This window comes from Bacillus rossius, chromosome 1 (assembly GCF_032445375.1).
Source record: "Bacillus rossius redtenbacheri isolate Brsri chromosome 1, Brsri_v3, whole genome shotgun sequence".
Taxonomy (NCBI): domain Eukaryota; kingdom Metazoa; phylum Arthropoda; class Insecta; order Phasmatodea; family Bacillidae; genus Bacillus; species Bacillus rossius.
Genome location: NC_086330.1, coordinates 286,121,284 through 286,144,080, shown reverse-complemented (window position 1 = coordinate 286,144,080; position 22,797 = coordinate 286,121,284). Strand labels below are relative to the sequence as shown.

Sequence of the window (22,797 nt, the reverse complement as noted above, 5' to 3'; positions counted from 1 at the left end):
TTAAATGAAAAAAAAAACTAACAATGTACCTATTTGATTTACAAATTATATACCGTACAAATTTTGATTCAATTTTGTAATTAGTTTGGTTAATACCAACCTCGTTATTGCAAAGTGATCAAATAATGGTCTTTTCAGGTTTGAATTATTGAGGTTTTACTGTATTCACTTACTCAGGCACATGTGCCCCCTGGGTTCCCAAAGCTGGCAATACTCCATTGATGGAAAAAAGAATCTCAATCTCTTAACCCGGAGTCTGCCTACATAGTAGTGACTCTGAGAAAAAGTTTTTGGATTTAGTATAGTCTGTTCTTTGGTGGTAACACAAAGTCCATTTTTTTTTTTTTCCTGAAATAAAAGTTGGAAAAATTAAAACAGCAATCTATATTCTTGAACAGAGTGTTTTCATCCAACAAAGAATTTTAGAATATTTTTTTTAAATTTCATATAGGGTAAAGAAAAAGCCTGGAAACCTAAAAATCAAAAGTTAAAAAAATCAAAAACATGTTCTCCTGAAATATTACAATTATGTGACACTCAGTCTTTTACCTTTTGGATAGTACTTTGATAGTTCTTTAAAAATATGAAAAATATGTCTGTTTTAATAAGCTTTTCCTAAGTATAGCTACCCTCATCTTATTAGGCTTTTCCTAAGTACGGTACCCCTCATTTTATTATGATTTTAGATTAGCATTAACATTAAATGATAAGGAATGTTAAAAGTGTAAACATAAATTCATAATATTAATTCGAACACAAGGTGGATCCAACACGTCCTCCCAGCCAAAGGGGCTGGCGAACACACCTGGTTGAAGGCAGTGTTGTGATGCAGCGTCTCGGCGACACGCGCGCGGTAGTCCGCGCAGAAGCACAGCGGGTTGCCGTCCAGGCAGAGCGTGGCCAGCGCGGGCGTCCCGCGCAGGGCGCGCAGAGAGTCGTACCGTGCGACCATGTTGCACGACAGGTCCAGCTCCGCCAGGCTGTCGAGCCCGGCCAGACCTGCGCACGTGGCGCGACACACACGCCGTCACGTCGTAACCAAACAAACTTCACGTTAAACTGGGAAAATTGCCAGTTCAATTCGCCACTACGTAAATTCAAACACTAGTATCTGTTTTCCTTCATCTTTGAATGGCCTACAGGGTAAATGTTCCTAATTGGGTATCCAGTTTATCTCAAAAGCTTTATAATGCACATCTTAAAATTCAAAAATATTTTGGTAATCATACAATTTGAAATCACAAATAAATTCCACTTCTTACTTTATTTACTTAATGTTTTATGTTAAAATATAATAGGACATGTTACACAGAACAATTGCTCCCTTAATCAATGTTCCTCATTGTTTTACACATAAGTATTTTCGAATACAAATATATTTTGGTAATTATATAGCTTTGTATCACAAACACAACCAATTCCTTTATTTATTTAAAATTTTATTTTAAAATACAACTAGATAAGCAATAAGGAACATTTACCCTGAAATCTAGCAGCTAAACGAATAGGTAGGCCTAATGTATATTTTGCAGCCCCTGAAGCAGTGATTCTTACCAGCAGCACTCTCGATGAAGTTGTTCTTGAGGATGAGTGTCTGGAGCTTGGTGCACGCCTCCTCGCTGAGGACGGGGACAGAGACGAGGCAGTTGTAGCCGAGGTTCAGATATCGGAGGCACGGCAGCAGCTCCAGCCCCTCCCCGGTCCTCAAGTTGTTGTGGCTGAGGTCCAGGACCTGTAGCCAGGGGGCTAGAGACAGGGAGCTGTCCAGCGACGTGAGCGAGTTGTAGCTGAACACCGCCTCGCGGAGCTCGTCCCACGCAGAGTCCCCGCTCTGGTCGCCGCCGCAGCGCGACAGTAGCTCCTCCAGCCGGTGCACGCACTGCACGCACACGATCGCGTGCAGCTGGGGGCGCAGCTCCTGGAGCCCGGTGACGCTGTGCACAGGCACCTTCCTAATCTCCAGGTACCTCAGGCTCTTGAACTTGGCTACGTTGAGGGCGCAGCTCCTGGAGAGGGGCGCGCGCGCGGGGTAGTCCCGGTCCACCTTTAAGGCCAGTACCTTCTGCACGAAGTCGTGGAGGAAGTGCAAGTTGTGAAACAGTTCATCCTGCTCGTGGCTCACGGAGACCACCTGGAACGCGCTGCACAGCTCCTCGCGGTCAACAATTATCAGGAACGCGTCGTTCAACTTCCGTAGCAAGGACGCAGTCAGAGAAAACTTGCTTCCTTCGTTCAGGACTTTGTCACCGTTCTGACGCAGTAAACGGGCTAGTTTCCATATATCTGACATATCCATTTCTGGTGCATCGCTTGAATGCGACAGATAAAATAAACAGTTTACGTTTAAAACATATTACCCAATTTTTTTATCACTTTCTTAATGATTAAGAGATATTAGTTAATGAAATTGCATTATTTACGACGTAAACACAAGTCAGCTGTTCATTCAAAACGTCACTCATTATAAAAACATTAGGATACATTAACAATTCCGGATAGGTCTATTTAGTACTGTTTATACTGATGTTTATTTTCTCCATGGTTTTGTAGAACCAACTGTACAATTATTGACTACGTGATTTTATACTGTGTTCTAAGCTAGCATAGAGCAAATTTTATAGCAGGTGCATAAAATAATTGTGTAGTGTAAAGAAACAACCAAAAATAAAATTAACGGTAGTATAAAGTAGTTAACTCGAAAGGAAGGAAAGCAGCCTGTAAATGTTCATTTGCATTTGACTTTTGACCAATCGCTTTGTAATCATACTTTGACGTTTGACGTTGCTGTAGCCGTGCACCGTGCGGTAGGCTGAGACTTTGGAAGTGTTACGAATATGTACAATGCTTTGGTATTAAAAATTCAGAAAAAATAAAGTTTTAAATTTTGTATTACTTTTTTGAACTTCGTTGTCATTACGAACTTGAAAAACAATTTAACAGTTGAACTGGCTCGAAATGGAAATTAAGCTAACCTTGTGTGTTTACATTACAATTTTTGGTATTTCTTGGGCTAAAAAGTCCCAAGACAGTAACAAACCCGATTGGGCGAAGAAAGATATACGAGATTACAATGAAGCTGACTTAGAAAGACTTCTAGATCAATGGGAGGTAATGATCATTTATTTTTTATCATAAAATATGTTTTTTATGTTTATTCTGTACCCACATGGGGTTTAGTGTACGACTACTTTCAACAGTCACGATTTTAATTGTTCATATGTTACAGTTGTCCTTCAGTTAGCCTTTGTAATGGTAAGAAAAAAAATTTAACCCTGTGGACAGAGATAAAAACCATGCTTACTCTTATCTGAGGAACAGGATGGTGCAGATTTTAATAATAGAGGGGGTGAAATCATTTCACTGTTGCATCGGCTGCTTCCACAATGTTTGTAAATGTAACAAATGGCAACCAAATTTATAAAACTTAATTATATATATATATATATATATATTTTTTTTTAAAATTGGTAAAAGTTTTGTATTGCATATCTAAGTCGATCCCTTGATCCTAATGGCATGATCCTGAATACATTAATCCTGGTGCATGTTGCTTGCTGTTTTAATTTAGTACATCGAAAGCTTCTGAATAAAACAAAAATTGTGATTTAACAATGAATTACGATAGCATTCTCAAATCAAAAGAAATCCGAAAATGAATTTTTTTTTCACTTGCATTGTTTTTATTGTAATTTTTTGTTATGTCCAGGATCTTCTGACTTACTGAATTAGGTAAATGTGTAGAGTAGCGGTATGTGCGAGAAAAAAAAAATTAAAAATCCGAAAATACTTTTATTATATGCTCTTTCACTTCCTCTTTTCATTAAACCCGGCAGATAAGAAATTCCAAATACTTTAGGAGATATCTAATTTTTTAATTTTCAAAGTTGGGCGATATTTGTTAAAAAAAATTTAAAAATTCCAAAAATACTTTTATTCTATGCTTTTTAACTTCCTCTTTTCATTAAACCCGGCGGAGATAAGAAATTCCAAATACTTTAGGATATATCAGATTTTTAAATTTTCATCACTATACCTGTGGATTCATGCTGCATACACCATTGTTTCTTGTTTACAAGTATGGAATTTTTTTTCTTGCGGCGTTCACCATTATTTACCCGCCTCTAACTTAGGTGAGTTTTTAACATTTCAAATTTTAAAGTTTTATTTGTTATTTGGATATTGTTGTGCAAGTAATAAGTAAAAAAAAAATTACATGAGTTCCTACTGTTAATCCTTTGTCCCGGTTTGTTAGGTCAGGTCATACAGAAACATGCCATCAGGATCAAGTGATAAACTTGGATACGTGATACGTAACAATTACTAAAAAATTAGGCTCTCAGATCGTTAGTCAGGATTTACATATATAATAAAAATAAACCACTACGTAATAACAGAACACTATATATTCTTGAACTTTATAAAAGTTTTAACATATTCAGAACATAAGCAAACATGGCTACTACTGCAGCGAAATACTTTGATTCTATTAGTCGCACAGAAACATACACAAAGAGCTCAGCATTGTCTGGATAATTTCTACGAATCCATGTCCGCATACGTGCCATTTTATATACTCCGTTATGTGAGATCCATCTCAGTTTGTGCGATTTGTCTTCGCTTCCATTTCATTGTAGAACTGACCTTAATAGAACCCAAAACCCTGCAGTTTTAAATTAGAAAAAAATTGTCTATATATATTGGTGAATATTTTAATTTTCATAGTGAGTTGTTGTATTACATGTGTTACATTAGAAACAGAGCTAACTCTAAATAGTTGAGTTTTTGACAGGAAGATGAGGAACCTTTGGAGGAAGATGAGTTACCAGAACATCTTAGACCACAGCCCAAGATAGATTTCAGTAAGGTAAGCAAGACCATTATTTTAACTAAGACAGCCATTGACATTTCATTAAAAAAAAACTAACTGGGCATCAAAAAAATATATATCTTTAGTATCACGTAGTTGACTCAAAGAAAAGGAAGGCAGCCGTGTGTGTTCATTTGCATTTGACTTTTGACCAATTGCTTTGCAACCAAATTTTGATGTTGCCGTGGCGGTGAAGCAGGGCTGCTGCAAAAAAAAACTTTACAAATCAATTTTTTTTTTTTACTTCTAGTGACCTTTTGGTGGTTATTGTAAAACAGGAGAGCAAGTTTTTTACATTTCAATTATTTGCAAAACTTTATAGGGGAAATTGTTTATTCAGGGCAGTAATATATCATTAGCATCATGTTAATGATGTGTGCTTCTGTTTCAGTACTACTTGTGTCAATTATGCTATTTTATTAATAATGAAAACATATTTGTACATAATAGAAAAAGTTTTTTATTTTTACAACTATAAATGCAGGTTAATTTTCTCAATTTACATTTTTACGTTCACCTGTGCATGAATTCCAACTGTGCTTGCAAACAGCTTGCCCCCGTAATGTCAGGAACGTTAAAATTAGTAGCGACAGGTATCAAGTGACATTAATTTTCGGTACTATTATTATGTCTAGCTTTAAGTTACCATAAATAAATTTTTGAAAATACTTTTTTGAACACTAGCAAAGTTCCTCTATTTAACCTGAAAACAAAATTTCAAAATTCAGACTGGTTTGTAAGAAATCACAGTTTATAGCTTACATTACAATACACTGAGGATAAGTTAGATTCGAATCTCAGATTCGTTTTAAATGTTTACCATAATTGTAGTACCGTGCGATAAAAACGTATCAAAGCTAACCAATGACTTGGTGCAAGAACGACATATGTAAACCAAAGTTAAAAATGTTATTTTTAATAAATAAAATTAGTATAAAACCCTTTTAAGAGGTTTATATTTACATAAAAATGGGAAAAAAATATAAATCAATTAAAAAAGCAAAATGTAAACCTATTTTATCAGATTTCAATGTTTTTCAACACTAGCCATCAATGCTATAATAAAATAACAATGGTGCAACATTCCGCTTGGTGCAAAAGTTTGAGACCCTTGTCTACACCACACATATTGCAGAACTGGGTGACGTGGCACCATATTTTACCAGTACCTCACCCTAGCATTCTATGTGCTTCATATCTGGTCAACCTTGGAATTAAATAAAAATTATTATAAAATAAAAGAATAAAGGGTGCAATATTCCGCTTGGTGCAAAAGTATAAGGATAAGTTCTCAACACCTACTCTTGGTTTCCACTGTGCAGCACAGTAAAAATTGAAGTTTGTGTTCATCCAAAAATATACAGTATAATTTATTTTTGCAGTATTTGCTTTTGTTAATTTTTACTGTGCTGGCTAAGCTTGAGAGATCCGTAGCCAACGTTTCCCAGATTGTCATGTAAGGAATCAATTTTCCTGTTATGCATTTTTCTTTCAGCCACAGTTCCAGTAACAAGACCACTGTTATGACCTCCTGAACCTGTTTATTTAAAAATTTCTTCAGGTTAAAATTTTGTAACAAAGTGGAATTTGTTAGCGGACAAGATTTTACTAAAACATTTTATGGTAGAATTTTGTTTGTCCTTGATTAGGGCTCTGCAGTAACAGTTGCCTAGAACTTAGTGATGTTATATTGTTTACAATACATATTATAATACATTTTAAGTTCACACCGATGCAAAACTTTCTATTGGACATAAACTCTGTCTCTGTAGATATTAAACTAACTGATTTTCCTTCAGGTGTTTATAAAAACATTTTACTTTGCACAGGGAGATGTTACATTGTCATCTTTTAATTGTGAACATTTGTAATACATTGTAATGAGTTTAATATGAATACCTGTAAATGTTTCCTTTTAGTTTGTAATTATCTAATGAAAACACATACACACTTGATTTATGATCACAACAAATATTGTAATTTATTTGAAGAACTGTATTATTTTAAATTGTATTTATATATGTTATTGTTTGTATTTGATAAGCCTTTTGAAACTTCATAAACATTGTACTAAAATGATGAAATTTTTGTCTGATATGTTAATGCATTTTTCTAGTACATCCTTTTATATATAACTAATGGCCTTAATCATAAAAATCATTACACAATTATCATTGTGTAATCAAAAACGAAATTAATAAAATTATTATTCATGTGTATGTAAATTGTTTTCCCTAAGTACCAATAAAACCAAGTTAATTACTTTTGCTAGAAAGTAAGATTGGACTCACTATCGTCAGTTTCATCTGTGCATTCTTCAATCATATGTCTTGCAGCTAATCATATGGCCCAAAAATTCTGTCCGTCTGTCAAAACATTGCCAAGCTTTGAAAATGTGCATGATATAGGTATATAAATGCAAACTATATATTTTTAAAAACAATTTCAGTCATTCAACCATTTATAAGTGCTTAGCGTGCATGATAGTCAAAGTGGCAAAAGTTAACAACGTAAATGTCCTTCAAAATTTTTGTCTTAGTCACAAATTGACGGCAACCAAGTAGAAAAATATTATAACAGACCTGCGCATGATTAAGAATTGCTCGGCTTGTGGACGGACGGACGGAAGATGTAGTTCATCATAACGCCTAGTAACATACGAGTGTAAATTGTATACCAAGTTAATCAGGAAGAACAGCAGTAAAACAGATATTGGCATCATTTCAGAATATAGATTATATTTTCATAATTAGGTAAGTATGTAAGGTTTCCTCTTAGTTTTGAGTAACCTTTGCTATAAGTATAAAATAAAACACTTTCTATGTCAATAATTCTGAATCAATACTTTTAGCCTGTTTAGCTGTAATGATAGCTTAATCCCTTGATTATTTGAGAATAAATTAAAAATATTATAGTTACAAAATTGTAGTTCTGCAATAAATTAATTTAAACAATCACAAACAACTACGGCTCTACCTTCAAAGTGCTGCACTTATCTTGACACTCACTTGTTAAAAACAGGTTACAAGTATAAAATCAAATGTACATATGTTCTTACCAATGCTGGTCTGAGAGTTCAATTTAATAGCATACTTTTATTTAGGCCTACTCTGTATGCAGTAGGTAACAGCCATTTTTATTGAGTTCATAGAAACAATGGTAGTATTGATATCCAATGTAGGTAAGAATACAAATGACATAATTTTACTTGTTGATAATTATTTATTTATTTTATGTTGTGAGATGACTACCAACAGCAATGAGCCAAGGTGATAGCCACCGAACATAAAAACAAACAAGTACAAAAAAAATAACAAATGACAAAATAAAATATACTATATTACATACTGTAGGATCTACGAATTGTATTGTTACAGTAGCTAACAATTAAATACAGAACATATTATATTGTGTACATAATCAGGTTAGTATCGTTATATATATATATATACACACACACACACACACACACACACACACACACACACACACACACTAGCTGCCCGACCCGGCTTCGCACGGCTATACTAATAGAAAAAAATTAAGCCACATCTCCCATTTACAGTAATGGTAAATAAAAAATATTCAGTTAAAATTTATTACAATGCTGTATAATGTACCGGAGAGAAAATGAATAGCACCGATGGTTGCCCGACTCATGCACGCAACGTACAACTGATGTACCCGTACTTCGCTACGGCAGTCTACAGGCAGATCACTCTTGCACCGCTCATTATACATGCCCCTCCTTGTGGGTACGCCACTGCCGCGCGATGCCCGTTGCCATGGAGACGCAGAAGGCATGAACAATGCAAAATCCTGTTCTCATGCAGACAAAGTACCCACTGTTTCCTGGTTTTAACCACCCATGGGAACTAATTTTCGGAAAATGTCATCCTGCATAACATAAGGAACATTACTGTGAAGTTCAAGTCTGTAAAATATATATACCTACTTGAAAAAAAAAATTTTAAGTACCTGCAAAATTTCAACGGTGATGACTGCACTAACAATGAAATAGTCGTTGCCATAGAGACGAATGAAGCATCAACAAAGCAACATCTGTTGCTATGGTGATTTCCTACCAAAAACTGGAAATTTTGATATATTACGCCCCCGAAACTCCCCTTGGGATCGGATTTCCGCAGAATCCATTCTTAGCGGATGCCTACGTCATAACATCTACCTGCATGCCAAATTTCAGCCCGATCCGTCCAGTGGTTTGGGCTGTGCGTTGATAGATCACTATGTCAGTCAGTCACCTATGAGTTATATATTTAGATACATTTTTTTTTTATATTGGATCAACCAAATAAAGTTATGTAGATCAATACTTTAATGACAAAACTTTATAGATTTAGGGACTTGTGTTGTGTTTATTATAATTTGAGAAGAGGCTTTAAATAAGATCATTGTAATTGTAAATAGTACATACACTAGAAAGGAGGCGAGAATTGTTTTGGGGAATTCTAAGTATGGAATTATAAATGTTGTGAATAAAAAGATAGTCTAAATAAGATATATGGTCTGATAGAGGAAAGAATGTGTACAGCAGGAATGTAAAACCCTTTATTATTTTATTTTATGATGTTTTTAATTCCAAGGTTGACCAGATATGAAGCACATAGAATGCTAGGGTGAGGTACTGGTAAAATATGGTGCCACGTCACCCGGTTCTGCAATATGTGTGGTGTAGACAAGGGTCTCCTTAAACTTTTGCACCAAGCGGAATGTTGCACCATTTTATTGTATAATACATTATTTTAATATAGCTTAGATGGCTAGTGTTGAAAAACATTGAAATCTGATAAAATAGGTTTACATTTTGCTTTTTTAATTGATATATATTTTTTCCCGTTTTTATGTACATATATTCCTCTTAAAAGGGTTCTATACTAATTTTATTTATTTAAAATAACATTTTTAGCTTTGGTTTACATATGTCGTTCTTGCACCAAGTCATTGGTTAGTTTTGATACTTTTTAACGTACAGTACTACAATTATGGTACACATTTAAAAACGAATCTGATATTTGAATCTAACTTATTCTCAGTGAAGAACTTATTCAAATGTTGAGAATGTTCTATTAGGTTAGGTTAGGTTAGGTTAGGTTAGTTACATTAAAATTACTGTGAAATTGTGTGAACAGTTGGTTATGTCAGAATAGCTACATCTTAAATTGGTAATTCCTAAGCAACAATTAAAAATATTTTACTGCATATTTAATGTAGCTATACTAACATAATCAAACATCCACAATGTTTTAAAGTATTTTTAATGTAGCTAACCTAATCAACCATTCTCACAATTTGACTCAATTTCTTTAAACATACACTCACAGACCCACATGGAAAGCAAAAAATTGCGGCGGCTGCGTCAATGCACAGCAGTGGCGTCTCGTCAGGGCAAGCAAGGCAAGCAGTGCTTGCCCAGGCAGTTTCCAGACAATGTATTTTTTAAATAAATATTTTATTCAGAATAGTATTTTACTTTGGCTCGTGCAGTTAGGTGTATGTATTTTTTACATTATCTTCTTGGGACCCAATACTGTGCGCTATAAGAAAAGAACTCGTTGACACATAAAACATGCTGTTTTAGAAGCGTTGCTAGGTTTAGAAGCGCTGGTAGGACCGCTTTCAGCAAGAAGGCTGCCGCAGTAGTTTCCTTTCGGAAGGGGGGTGCCATGGTACAAAGGTTCGAGGAGGGGATTGGCTGTAAAAACATGTGGTAGAAGCTACGAAGGTAGCGCTTTCTTGCCGAACTGAAGCGAACATGGCCGAAGCAGACGATGGAATTCTTCCGCCGACTGCTTCGGCTATGTCCGCTACAATTCGGCAGGGCAGGTGGTAAGGTGGCGTTTCAGTCGGCGGTCGTCTCTCGGGGCGCGCGCAAACCTCGCGGGCTGTTGGCTGGGAGTTCTCTGCGCCCTATTGGGTAACCAAAGGCTGGCAGTGCGTGGGGGATTTGTGGGCGTACGGGAGGCGGCCTACAGTGCCAACTGCTACCGACCGCGTCCCGCGGGTGGCGGTTACGGGATTGCATCTCGAGAGTTGCAATCTCGCTGGAGTGACTGTGAATAACCAATAGCAGTCCGCAGACCAATGGCCGGCCTGTGGAGTCGTTATCATGGCTATTGGGGTGAAAGGTAGCCTGAATGTAGCTCGGCGCGTGGCAGGAAGCAGTTCCGTCGGCGAAGGCACCGTAGGGGAGCTCGATGTGCTGAAAAAATGTGAAGTGTAGACGAACTGTGGGCTGGAACTTGCGGAGCTGTGGACTGCTGCGCGCGCAACGGAACTGAACAGCATCGGAACTCTGAAGGAAGCGATGGCGGCGCCTTCAAGTTGGGGCCCTGTTGGAGCCAGTGGTAGCCTGGGCGGCACGATCTTCAACCGTCCCGGGAATTTGGAGGACAAGAGGGTCCGACTCGCAAGATACTTCATTCGCCTGAACGACTTACCCCCACCCTGACTTCAAAGGTCGTTGGCTGTTGACTGGAAGAAGGAAGATAAGATGGCGCAATGTCAGGCTGCCTTTCGCCCCGTGCACCCGCAGTTCAAGCCGGTTTACTGGCTCGTCTGCCCACTTCTGTCTTGACTGTGGCTGCCTGGGCAGCTGGGCTGGGCTGATGAGTGAAGTCGCCCGGGCGCATGCGCCCCTGGCTAATAATAACCCAGGAGTACCCAACATTTAAATGCGGGCCACAAGGCCCAAGCACCCAACTCCAGCATGGTTGATTTTTCAGCCCCTCCAACTCTTCTTACCTGGACCCTTCTTCCCTCTTGTCCAGTAGTTACCTGCTTGCTTAATGCATGTTAATTGATCCCCGCATGACCCGGCCCAGGGTTTTACCTGGGTCACATTAGCTAGCTTTTAAGCTAGGCGACCAATGGGGCGTCAGTCATGGCGCCAATTGCAGCCATGGCTGGCCAGTAAACCCCAATAGCACACGATGCACGCGCCCTTGTCCTGCATGGTTAAAAACCCGCATGGTAGAGTGTATAGGCTTCGGCCTGAGACACACTTAGGTCCTCCCCTAACCTGGACCCTCCCCTATACACTTAAAATAATTTAGGCTAGGAAAAATATTTAATTGTGGCGTTTCAGGAATGGAATGATTGACGTGCCAGTTTCTTGGTACACATACCAGTTAACAGAGTTTCTGATCATGTATGAAGATAGTTTCTTTTGTGTTGGTACAAAAAGTACCAACATTTAATTTTTACTATTCTAGTACATTTTTATGAGGTTCTTCTCTTTATTTTAAGTACTTACTTTGCCATGTGTTGTCTATATATTTTGTACCAGATATCGATGATACTACACTCCCACTTAGTATATAAATAATGTAGAGTAGGTATTTTATTATCAGAATAATGTATGCCAAACATTATTATTTTTCAAAAATAGTTTATAATTTTAAAAAAAAATGTCAATTTTTCTACCTGTGGAATAGTCAATGTTCAGTTAAGAAAACTGCTTAAATAGCACCCTTTTGTACCTTGAAATCCATATTTTCCCGGGGGAGGGCCCCCGGATCCCCCCCCCTCCCCGCCACTGTGTTTTGGGGTGAACGGAGTTGCTTTCCCTCATGTAAACCTCACGCCTCGCCACTGATGCACAGGTATTGTAATGTAAGCTATAAATGGTGAATTCTCACAAAGTAGGAATTTAGAAACACTGTTTTCAGGTTAAATTATAGAACATTGTTAGTGCAAAAAAAAAAAGTATTTTCTGAATTTTGTTATTTAATTTATGGAAAAGCTGCGACGTAATAATTTTACCCAATTTTCAAATCAATATTTTACGCTTTTTAATTGCTCTTCCCCCGCAACAGGTCCTGATTTTAATGTCCACTGTCATTGTTTAGGTAAGCCATTTGCAATTACAGGGACTCTCGCAAGACAGCGCCTGCGTTACTGCACAGGCAAACAGTAAAACAGTTAATTTATTGTTAATTTATAGTTGCTATCACAACAGTACTTGTTTTGTTAACTACAAAATTATTTTCATTATTAATAAAATACCACAATTGATACAAGTTGTTCGGAAACAAAATCACAAATAGTTAACATAGCACTAATAATATACTGAGGTGAATATACCAACTTACCTATAGATGTTTTGCAAATAATTGAAACGTAACAAACTTACTCTCCTGTCTCAAAACAACCACTACAGAGATCAATTGAGAACTAAAATAAAAGTGTTGGTTTTATTTATTATTATTATTATTATTATTATTATTATTATTATTATTTTAAGAGAGACTTGGTAGAGTAGACACTACTGTGAATCTCTGCCCATCTCTTTTAAGATTCCCAATTCCTGTTGTTTCTGAAGTCGCTTCAAGAAAATCCTGGGGTTGTCCCTTACTATAGGTCATGGTGATTTCCTGTCCTGATTTCCCTGACTTTTATAGTGTTTGTAGTTTTCTTAATTAGTGCAGATAATTACTACAATTCAAATAGGTTTGAACGTTTACCGATTGAGTGACTGTCCGTTCCGCAGATAGACATGTCCAACCCTGAGAACATACTGAAGGTGTCGAAGAAGGGGCGCACTCTAATGGTGTTTGTCAGCGTGAGCGGCGACCCGACGCGGGACGAGACAGAGTCGCTGACGAAACTCTGGCAGACCAGCCTTTGGAACAGCCACATCCAAGCAGAACGGTGCGGCTCCAGGAGTTCGCGAAAGTGACATAGTCCACAAGACCCTATCAATGATTTTAAGATCCATTTTATATTACTGTAAAAATCCTCTCTAAGGCTTGACTTCAACCAAATTGTTGAGTTATTGCATTGTAATGTCATTATCTCCTTTTTATTGCAATTTCCACTGCATATTACTATATATTGGCAATCTTAGCAGCAGATATATTCCAGTAAGTTATCTGCTGTTGGGCAAAAAAAAAAAGGCACAAATACTCGTAACAAACATGTTTAGCTAATTGCAGTATGATCATGCACTATAATTTTTTTTTCTTGTTTTTATCCTTGCTGGGTGATGCATATGACTTTACTCCCATAGCCACATTTTCAAAATATATCATCATAAAATATGGAGTTAGCAAAAAGGATCCAACAGGCAGGTTAAGCCAAGTCTTAGAGACACTGTGAACTTAAAAAAATAATTTTTAGGCCACACATTATTTGATTAGTTTAGGTAAGCATAATAGTTGCAGTGGAAACTGTAGTTTTCTACGATGCACAGAATATTGTAATCCCTAGTGGGTGCTGCCATTGGCAGAAGCTGGTTATCAAAATTGTGAGAAGATGAAATACCAATAAAAGCGCCACGGAATGTACAGTACTTTTACGGGCAGTAAAAGTGGTAGATCACACCAAATGTAGCAACAAAAAAAAAGTTTATATTAATGTGTAACATCTTAGCTCTGTGTTAACTGCATTTGGTAGAAGTAATTTCGTGAATGAAACTGAAGTCGAATGGAACGAAATGTGTAACCATGGTGCTTCCATCTGTGGCTGATGGGGTGCACCAAAGTTCACAATTCAAAGGGAAACTTTATTTTATCAACTGTTTAGGGAATTTTAACAAGATGGGCAGTATTTTAATACAATTTTTATTCAAAAATCGGGTCCAAAACTGGGGTTTAGTTTTTTTTCAAGTCTTTTCACTTTTATCAGAGTCGTTTCATTATATAGTTTAAAATTTTGGTCTGCTAATAAAATGACTCAATAATCGACATAGCTGCTCTGGCAGCAATTTCTAGCAATGTGTGCGGAAACTATGTGTGATTTGCGTCAAGAAATGTAGTTGAAAACTCAGTTTTCGTATATTTAACAAGCTTGGCATTATTTTAAAGAATTCTACATTAAATTTGTGTTCTAATTTCATATTATGAATGTATTTTGTACATGAGAACATGAATTTTCTCATTACTGAGGTTAGATGTTACATGTATCTGGCGAGTACCGGAAGACTTGCTCACATTTTATTTTATTTTGCTACTTTTATTGTTTGTACTAATGTTTTCATTCGTAATTTACATTTCCGACCATTTAGGTGCTACTTTGGCTTTAAGCCTCATCGGTGCAAACAAGATCCCAGTAGGCATAGGTAGAGTTCTTTATTAACTTAGTTTTCTGTGGATTTCCTTATAAAGGTATATCTTGTTACCATACTTATTAAATACTTTTTTCTCTGTTGCTTGAATGAACAAGCAAATTAGAACTGTATATGTTTACATCGCGGTCATTAGAGACAATTAGGGGTGTTTAGTTTTGTTTATTGGGTCCATTTTTGTGAGTGCAAGTTTGCACAGAGATATTGGCTGAATCATGTTATACATAAAAAAAAAATAATACATTGACAACAAGCGAAATATGCACTGATGGAATGTATTGGGTTACAGTGGGCAGGGGGGGGTTGGATTACTACCCCATTGAAACGCCAGCTCACTATCTGCCTCGTTTCCTCCGCCGAAATTTTTTTTTTGAACCAGAATAGCAGCACCTCCGTTGTTGTGTTGCAGGTATCTGGTGGCAGACGACAGAAGTATCTTCCTGTTCAAAGACGGTGCGCAGGCGTGGGACGCCAAAGATTATCTGGTTGAACAAGAGAGGTGCAAAGAGGTTGTCATAGAGAATAAATCCTACTTTGGAAAATATACACCAGAGGTTAGTTAAAACTAATTAAATAGGTGTTGGTTGATTGCTTGATTGCTTGATTGCACTCTGAGGGTCCTCTGTGTCCATGATGACCAACACATCGCTCATGTCGTTAGGATACCAGGTTCGATCCCAGCTCGTCCACCATTTTTTGATACAGTATTTCTTTATAACTTAGTTTTGAATACAGTTTCAAAGCCAGCCTCATTATAACATAGCATTAAATTTTTGTCACAGTTGCTACTATAATTAAAAATCATCCTATTTTTCTTTTTTTATCTCATGAAAGAAAACATTACTTTGTTTCTTCTCAAGAAAATACATCAGACATTCGTTTACTGTTGTGCTCTTAATTTTTTTTTGTACAAGACTGGGAAATTTTTAATATTTAAGTTATTTACAAGATGGTGTAAAAGACTACTGTAAATAAATGGTACAGTCCAAAATTTTGATAAAATAATAGTCCCTTAAAAAGTTTTTTTAATGCATTTCTTACATCATATCAACAGAAGTTAAATCAGCCAGTCACTAAAAAAAATGTAAAATAATAAATTTTTACAATGGACTAACTTAAAAGGTCAGGTGCTGTCTGAAGTAGATTATTTTTGTTATCGCTCTAGTTGTAATTTTTATTTCTAGTGTGTATTATTGGAGTTGGGGGTGGGGGCAATAGGATCCCTACTGATGTATCTGTTTTCATGTGTAGGGAAAAGCAGCAGCTTCAGAAGAAAAAACAGATGAAATGAAAACAAAGAAGAAAAAGAAGCGAAAAGAAGAGCTATAAAATTTTACTTTTGATTGCCTGATGAGAGTTTTGCCACTGATTCCAGAAAAATGCATTGTGTTAACATCATGTATGTTTTATATATATTTATAATTAGCTTCAGGAAAAGCATTTTGTTGATCTGACAGATTTAATTTATAAGTTCAAGATTTTGGTTTGAAAAATGGGAACTGTACTTGCTAGTCATAACTAGGGTTAGGAGTTTTCTGCACACCAAAGGCCAAAATTCTGCGATAGTGAAACACAAATTCTGCGAAAGAAAACAAGAAATTCTGTGATAAAAAGTGTAAAGTTCTGCAATTTATTAAAAATAGTTTATCATGTTTGAAACATGTATATATGTACAACCTAAAGAAGCCAGATTTTCCAACGAGCTAACAAAAACGATTTTGAATAGCTGTTTTACCCCCGCTGGCTTCTTTAAAAACGTATTTACTTTACGTAAGACATTTTCATTTACTTTAGTGGATCACGATGCATCTATATACATATTTTTATTTTTTAATATGCTGTATGGCCTACATCTTGCGCCAACGGCCATAAGGTCATTCTGTCGTATTTGAAGCCTTTTATCGATCGGTTAGTCGATTGATGCGCACATATTTCCATCGACTGTGACTACAGTCGTTTCATAAACGCCGGTAGGATCGCTCGCTCAATTTGCTACTCTTCTTATAATCTTATCTTTTGATTCTCTGCAAACGAAATTTATTTTGCCGTACGTGATATTTTGGTAATTCAAACTTGTATTTTTTAACGGCATTGCCGCATTAATTATATGAAAACGTATGTTTTATACAATGTTTGGAAATTATTCACTCTGCCCATAATAATTAAAATATTATTTGGGAGAACATAACCCTTGCACGCATTTTTACCGTACTCAAAATGGACAAAAAAGGTACAGCAAAATCTGTGATTCTACAATTATGCGGGACTCTTGTAATTCTGCGAAATATTCCGCGATCGCAGAAAACTCCTAACCCTAGTCATAACAACTCATAAGTATTTTCTAGAGTTATTTTATACCCATATGAAACTTTGACAGTGAAATTCCTTATGTTTTTTTTTATATTCATATTGAAAATAGTTTTAATGTTGGTAGCAAAACTTGATTTAATTAACCTATGTGAATGATTTTCAATTACACAGTGATAATTATTGTTACAAAAAATAAGATTGTAATTTTTTTTTTCTTTGTTTGGACAAGACAGTTTATTGTGTGGTAAGAAATTGTAATGTACTGCAAGATATTAACTTAGTTTGAAAATTATGTTGGGTATTTCACATAAAATTATAATTTATGAATTTATTGCATTTATATTTTACTATTTGTGGAATTTTCTTTTGTTAATGCAATTATTTCTTTTTGCTTTAGAAACAACATGGGTGATTAAAAAGTCTGTCTTCCAGCATGTTGTTATTTTTTTGTATATAAGGCCTAGTGTCCTAAAAAAAAGTCATTATTGCTAAACAGTGAACTCTAAAATTATATAGTAAGCAACACTGTGTTTGAAAACTTCCTTTCAACAGAGAAAATTTGTTGGTTACTATATACCTAAGAATTTAAAGCACATAATATATTATATGGTAAACCACCACGTAGAGAGAGAAATTTTTACGGACACATTTTGCCTTTTTACCTCCTTCCCCCGCCTTTAAGTTAAGGTTGACTAAATTTTAAGTATTTTAGATTCCTATTTTAAAAAAATGTTAATTGATTATTGCATCTAATATTTAATTATTTATAATTTTTACTGTGCCCACCAACAGTTGAACTTTTAAAGTGGTCACAACATTAAACAGAAGTATATAGAAATATTCATTCTCTCTCTATATATATATATATATATATTTATATATATATATATTTATATATATATATTTATATATATATATTTATATATATATTTATACATATTTATATATATATTTATATATATTGTACTGCAACATGTTTGTTTTGACAGTTTAATTATTTATTATTATTTACGATTTATTTTATTTTGTTTGCTCTATGTATAATATTATTTATTTTCAGAAACTGCAATATTTTGTTATGTATGTCTATGGAAAAGTGATTCTTTGGATTTTTACCGGACTATTTGAACTAGGTATTGTTGATACCCCTCTAAGGACTAATGGACTTGGAAACTGTAAACTGTAAAATTAACGCCGTTATTTATTATGTAAATTATGATTTTAATATTTATTTATTTAAAATGTAAGTGAAATTTTGTTATCCGCGCAATTGTTGCATTCGGAGTTCACGTTTTCGGTAAGAAATTAAGTAACAGAATTGGTTCTTTTGGCCAATCACGGGCCACCATTTAAAAGTTGAGTCTTACTGGTTTATTTGAGAAAACTAGTAAGGAAGAGAGTTCTTAATGGCCAGCTGAATGAGCGGCAACTTCGTGACGTCGGCGATTTTAAATCTTGAAAATTAGCTATTTAGCATCAGGCATCCCGGATAGAGGATGATAATTATGAACCATTAGGGAGTTCAGAATATTGAAATAGGATTTATCTAAAAAGATAAATAATATAGGAGTGAATAACGTGAGTAATAAAAGTGCCCAGATTTGTGTGTCCTAATCTTATGCACGAATCACGCAACTCCCGTTTTTATGTCGTATCGTCGTCGAAACTTAATATAAACATTGATTTTCTGAATGAAATTGACTTTATAGATGATTTAAATAATACTTGGAAATAAATTTTACGATTTACACACTAATTAACAGACTCAGTGGTCCTATAGATGGGAGGCTCTGAGCTCTGCCGATGACTTTTGAACCTAACTAGCCGAGGTAAATTGATTTTAAGTTCCCTAAAAACATTAATTAAAAACTGTGTAGTGTCAACGAACCCGAATAAAGACTTTTGAAAATATTTAAATGTGCGCAACATAACTCCTGGTAATTGAACTTTTATTGAATTCCTATGATGTCAATGTTAAGTTAGGTTGTTGTTTGAATATGAATAGCAATTAAATTAAATATATTAATAAGATTGAAATCTTTTAAATCGTTTTTACATTGGGAATAAAATAATTCTATATTTTATATTCAAAGTGTTGTGTTATGTCATTTGTAATTTCACCTACCCCAGTGTACATTTATGTATGTTCCTAACCAATCAAGTAACACCTAACTGTGACCTACATGATATCAACACTACCAGTGGAGAGTCACACAATTAAGAAATAAAATTTATTACACAGTTTTAATTCAGCCCAACATTTTTTTTTAGTGTGTGGAGCCTAAACTTCTAAAGTTCCCCGCACATAATAATTTGGTACTCCAAGTGGGGCCTCAAGCAGGAAGTAGCTGTACATAATTAAATTGGAGCCCATATGGTGGGGCCGATATTGAGGTTAAGGGACACCTCAACATTTTTTTGTGTGTAAATTCTGTACCATCCAAGTACTGTGTGCAAGTGTGCTATTTGTGTAACACATTATCTTGTCAATTGCTTCATTGCACACCACTATGGCCGACGAGCAAAACAAATACTTTCTGAGGGAAAGATCACGAAGTGTAGGGGAAGAGTATGCTACTGCCCAAACTTCAAGCAGTGAATCACATCCTACATCATCTGCAGGGAATTCGCCTGTAGTCACCTGTGAGGAGAGGTTAGGGCGGCCCACATCTCCCCTAATCATGGAGCAGGAAAACCTAAGTGACACTGTCATACACACAGCTGCACCCCAGGACAGTACTCCTACTCCACCGCCAGTGACACTTAAAACATTGATGCAGGCATTGCTGCAGAGCAACACTTCCCTCACTGAGAAACTAGAGGTAAACAACACCAATCTCACTGCAAAGTTAGATGAGGCCAGCAACAGTATAAAGAATCTCGAACACAGCATCGAGGTTAGACTCTCACAACAACACGAGGAGATTCAGCAGATAGCCGAACAGGTCTCCCAGTACAACAGCAGGGTAGATGGGTTGGAATCCCACGTCACGTCCCTAAGGAACATGATGGCCAACGAGCATCGAGGGCAGGCCAATGCCAGGGAAGAGGTGCGCGAGCACATCCAGCACCTGGAGAGCAGGCTTGGCGACATTGAGGTGGCCACAGCTACGCTGAGGGACAGATTTGAAAATCTGTCTGTCCAACCAAGTCCTACAGCGGGATCAGCTGGTAGTATAGGCCAGGCCCAGGCAAGCGAGTGCCATGGCCCCACTGTTCCCACACTGCCCACCACAGGCAAGCAACAGGGCGGCACCGAGTGCTACGCCGAGCACCAGCCCCAAGAACAACCACACGTTACCCCCATAACCCATCGGCCAGGTAGCAGGACGTTTGTAAACACGTCGAGTATGGACCCCGCTACTCTGATCCACCACCCGGCCAAACATTGGGCAGAAGCCATGCCCACGTTTTCAGGGAGGGTTACCGAGAACCCGATACGTTTCCTGAAACGCTTCGAGGAGTATGCGGCCACGTTCAATCTCAGCGAGACTGAGATATTAAAGTGCCTCAACAGCGCATTGAAGGGGCAGGCTTTCTACTGGTGGGAAATGCTGAGTGCAACCACCAGTAGCTATAACCATTTCCAGGCCATGTTCCGCCAGCAGTATTGGAGTCTGCGCATCCAGAGTAATCTGCGTGCCCAGCTCCATACTGAGAGGTATGACCCCAGGAAAGGCACAACACTGGAAGCCCACCTGTCCACAATGTTTGAGAAAACCAGATATCTCGACTTGCCTATGACGGACGAGGAGTTCGTAGCAGCAATTCTGACTCAGCTGCCGCTGCGCTACCAAAAACAATTGTCCGGATTAACGTACCGAGACGTCACAGAGTTCAGGGAGAGGCTCCTGAACTATGACAAACTCGAGAAAATGGACAGGACGCCAGCACCCAAGGAGGACCACGATAGGGTACCTCAACAGAACCGCCAGCCACCTCTGAACAACTACTGGCAGAACCGAGACAACAAGCCAAGGGACAACCGGCAGGCAGCTGTCCACACTATGACGTGGCAACCCAAGGGCAGGGAGCAAAGCTCATATGGCCGTTACGCTACGAGCCAGCGCAAAGGTCCTTACAACAAGAAAAGGACATGGTGGTCAAACGCGAGGAACTACCATAGCGATGAAGAGATGTACCAGCGCAAGAGGAAGGACGACCGCAACGACAACCACCGCCGCTCCTACTCGCCTGAAGTACGGCCTCCCAGGGAGTCCCGTGACCGACGCCCAAGATCCTCGTCTGAAGACGAGAGAGAGTACGCGAGGAAGTACCGCAAGACGGAAGAATCTCGATACCAGGGCCGGCACGAAGAAACCCGAATGCCACCCCACCATTATTCTCCCCAGACGACAGAGAATCATGGCGGCCAAGCCCATAATAGCCAGTTCTCTGGAAACAAACAACGCTACCAGAACGCAACGTTTCCGCCACCATTCCAGGCGCAGCATTCAGGACATCAGGCTGCATACTACCAACGAGGGGAAGTGAACCCGGTAGCAGCCGAGTTCAAGGCTGCAGTGTCCAGCGTCGCAGGACCCAGTAATTGGAACCACAACGAACAACAACAACGTGTTCCAGGTGGACGTGCCAACCAGGGCACGTTAAACTAGAACGGGTTTCAGTTGGATCGCCCCGAACAGAAACCCACTATTCAGGCTCAGGGGTACAAAACGATAAAACTCCAATCTACAGCTGCATCAGCTACGATAAATTTATATGCACTGTTATGCTAAGAGAAAGTGAAAGAGACTTTCTATATAATGAAAATGATGAAAATAGGGTTCATCAAGTTTGTACAGTTTGTCCACATGTGACATTAAAAATTGAAGAATGCAATGTGGATGCATTAATTGACAGTGGCGCTGAAGTCACGTGTATCAGTGAGGAGTTGGTGAACTACCTCGAGCACCAAGGCATAATACTACCCAAGATACCAGTACCAGCACTCAAGATAATTGGAGTGACATCAAGGGCAAGCCCTATTGTAAACAGACAGGTACTGATAACAGTACATGGCCTAGGCAGACCAAAAGACATGACTGCACTAGTTGTGAAGGGCCTAGCAAAACCGCTAATAATAGGTACTGACTTTCTATCACAATTTGGTGTAGTGATAGATTTTAAACTATGTGAAATTCATTCAAATGACTGTGAAACCCCAGTCACACTCACAGGCAAGTGGCATGTGAGAGAAAATTTTGTGGGAATATTGTACAGTGAACCCATGCACAGGCACCTATACAATGCACAAGCAAGTGAGCAACTTCAGGCATCACTTGAAGACATAAGACAGTCACTACAGGAGGTGAAGAGTGTATCACCCAGTCAGCTGCAACAACTGTTTGGTGTACTGGCTAACTTTCAGTCAGTATTCTCTGACAAGCCAGGCAGAAACAGATTCTACCAAGCCAAAATTAAAATAAATGAGGAGGCACCGTACCACCGCAAATGCTATCCCATTCCGGTGAACTACGTTCAGGAAGCCACAGCCTACCTACAACTTATGATCGATTGGAATGTAATCAGGAGA

General features: G+C 37.5%; 2 protein-coding genes across 4 annotated transcripts in view; one reads left to right on the top strand and one right to left on the bottom strand.

Annotated features, from left to right (window-relative positions):
- Nucleotides 1–2,528, bottom strand: part of LOC134527690 (serine/threonine-protein kinase 11-interacting protein) — a 101,829-nt gene extending 99,301 nt beyond the window's left edge. For all 3 annotated transcript variants that reach the window (XM_063360594.1, XM_063360595.1, XM_063360596.1), the window contains exons 1-2: nt 1,555–2,528; nt 806–999 (exon numbers count right to left, since the gene is read on the bottom strand). In XM_063360594.1, coding sequence (XP_063216664.1) covers nt 806–999; nt 1,555–2,296 — 936 coding nt within the window. In that variant the 5' untranslated portion in view covers nt 2,297–2,528. The remainder of the gene's footprint in view (nt 1–805; nt 1,000–1,554) is intronic.
- A 54-nt stretch (nt 2,529–2,582) lies between these two features.
- On the top strand, nt 2,583–17,916 carry LOC134527691 (LDLR chaperone boca). Its single transcript, XM_063360597.1, has 5 exons — nt 2,583–3,108; nt 4,790–4,864; nt 13,377–13,537; nt 15,361–15,505; nt 16,203–17,916. Exons 1-5 carry the CDS (start codon nt 2,956–2,958, stop codon nt 16,278–16,280), a joined length of 612 nt encoding a protein of 203 aa, XP_063216667.1. The 5' UTR covers nt 2,583–2,955; the 3' UTR covers nt 16,281–17,916.
- Nucleotides 17,917–22,797: the final 4,881 nt, after the last annotated feature.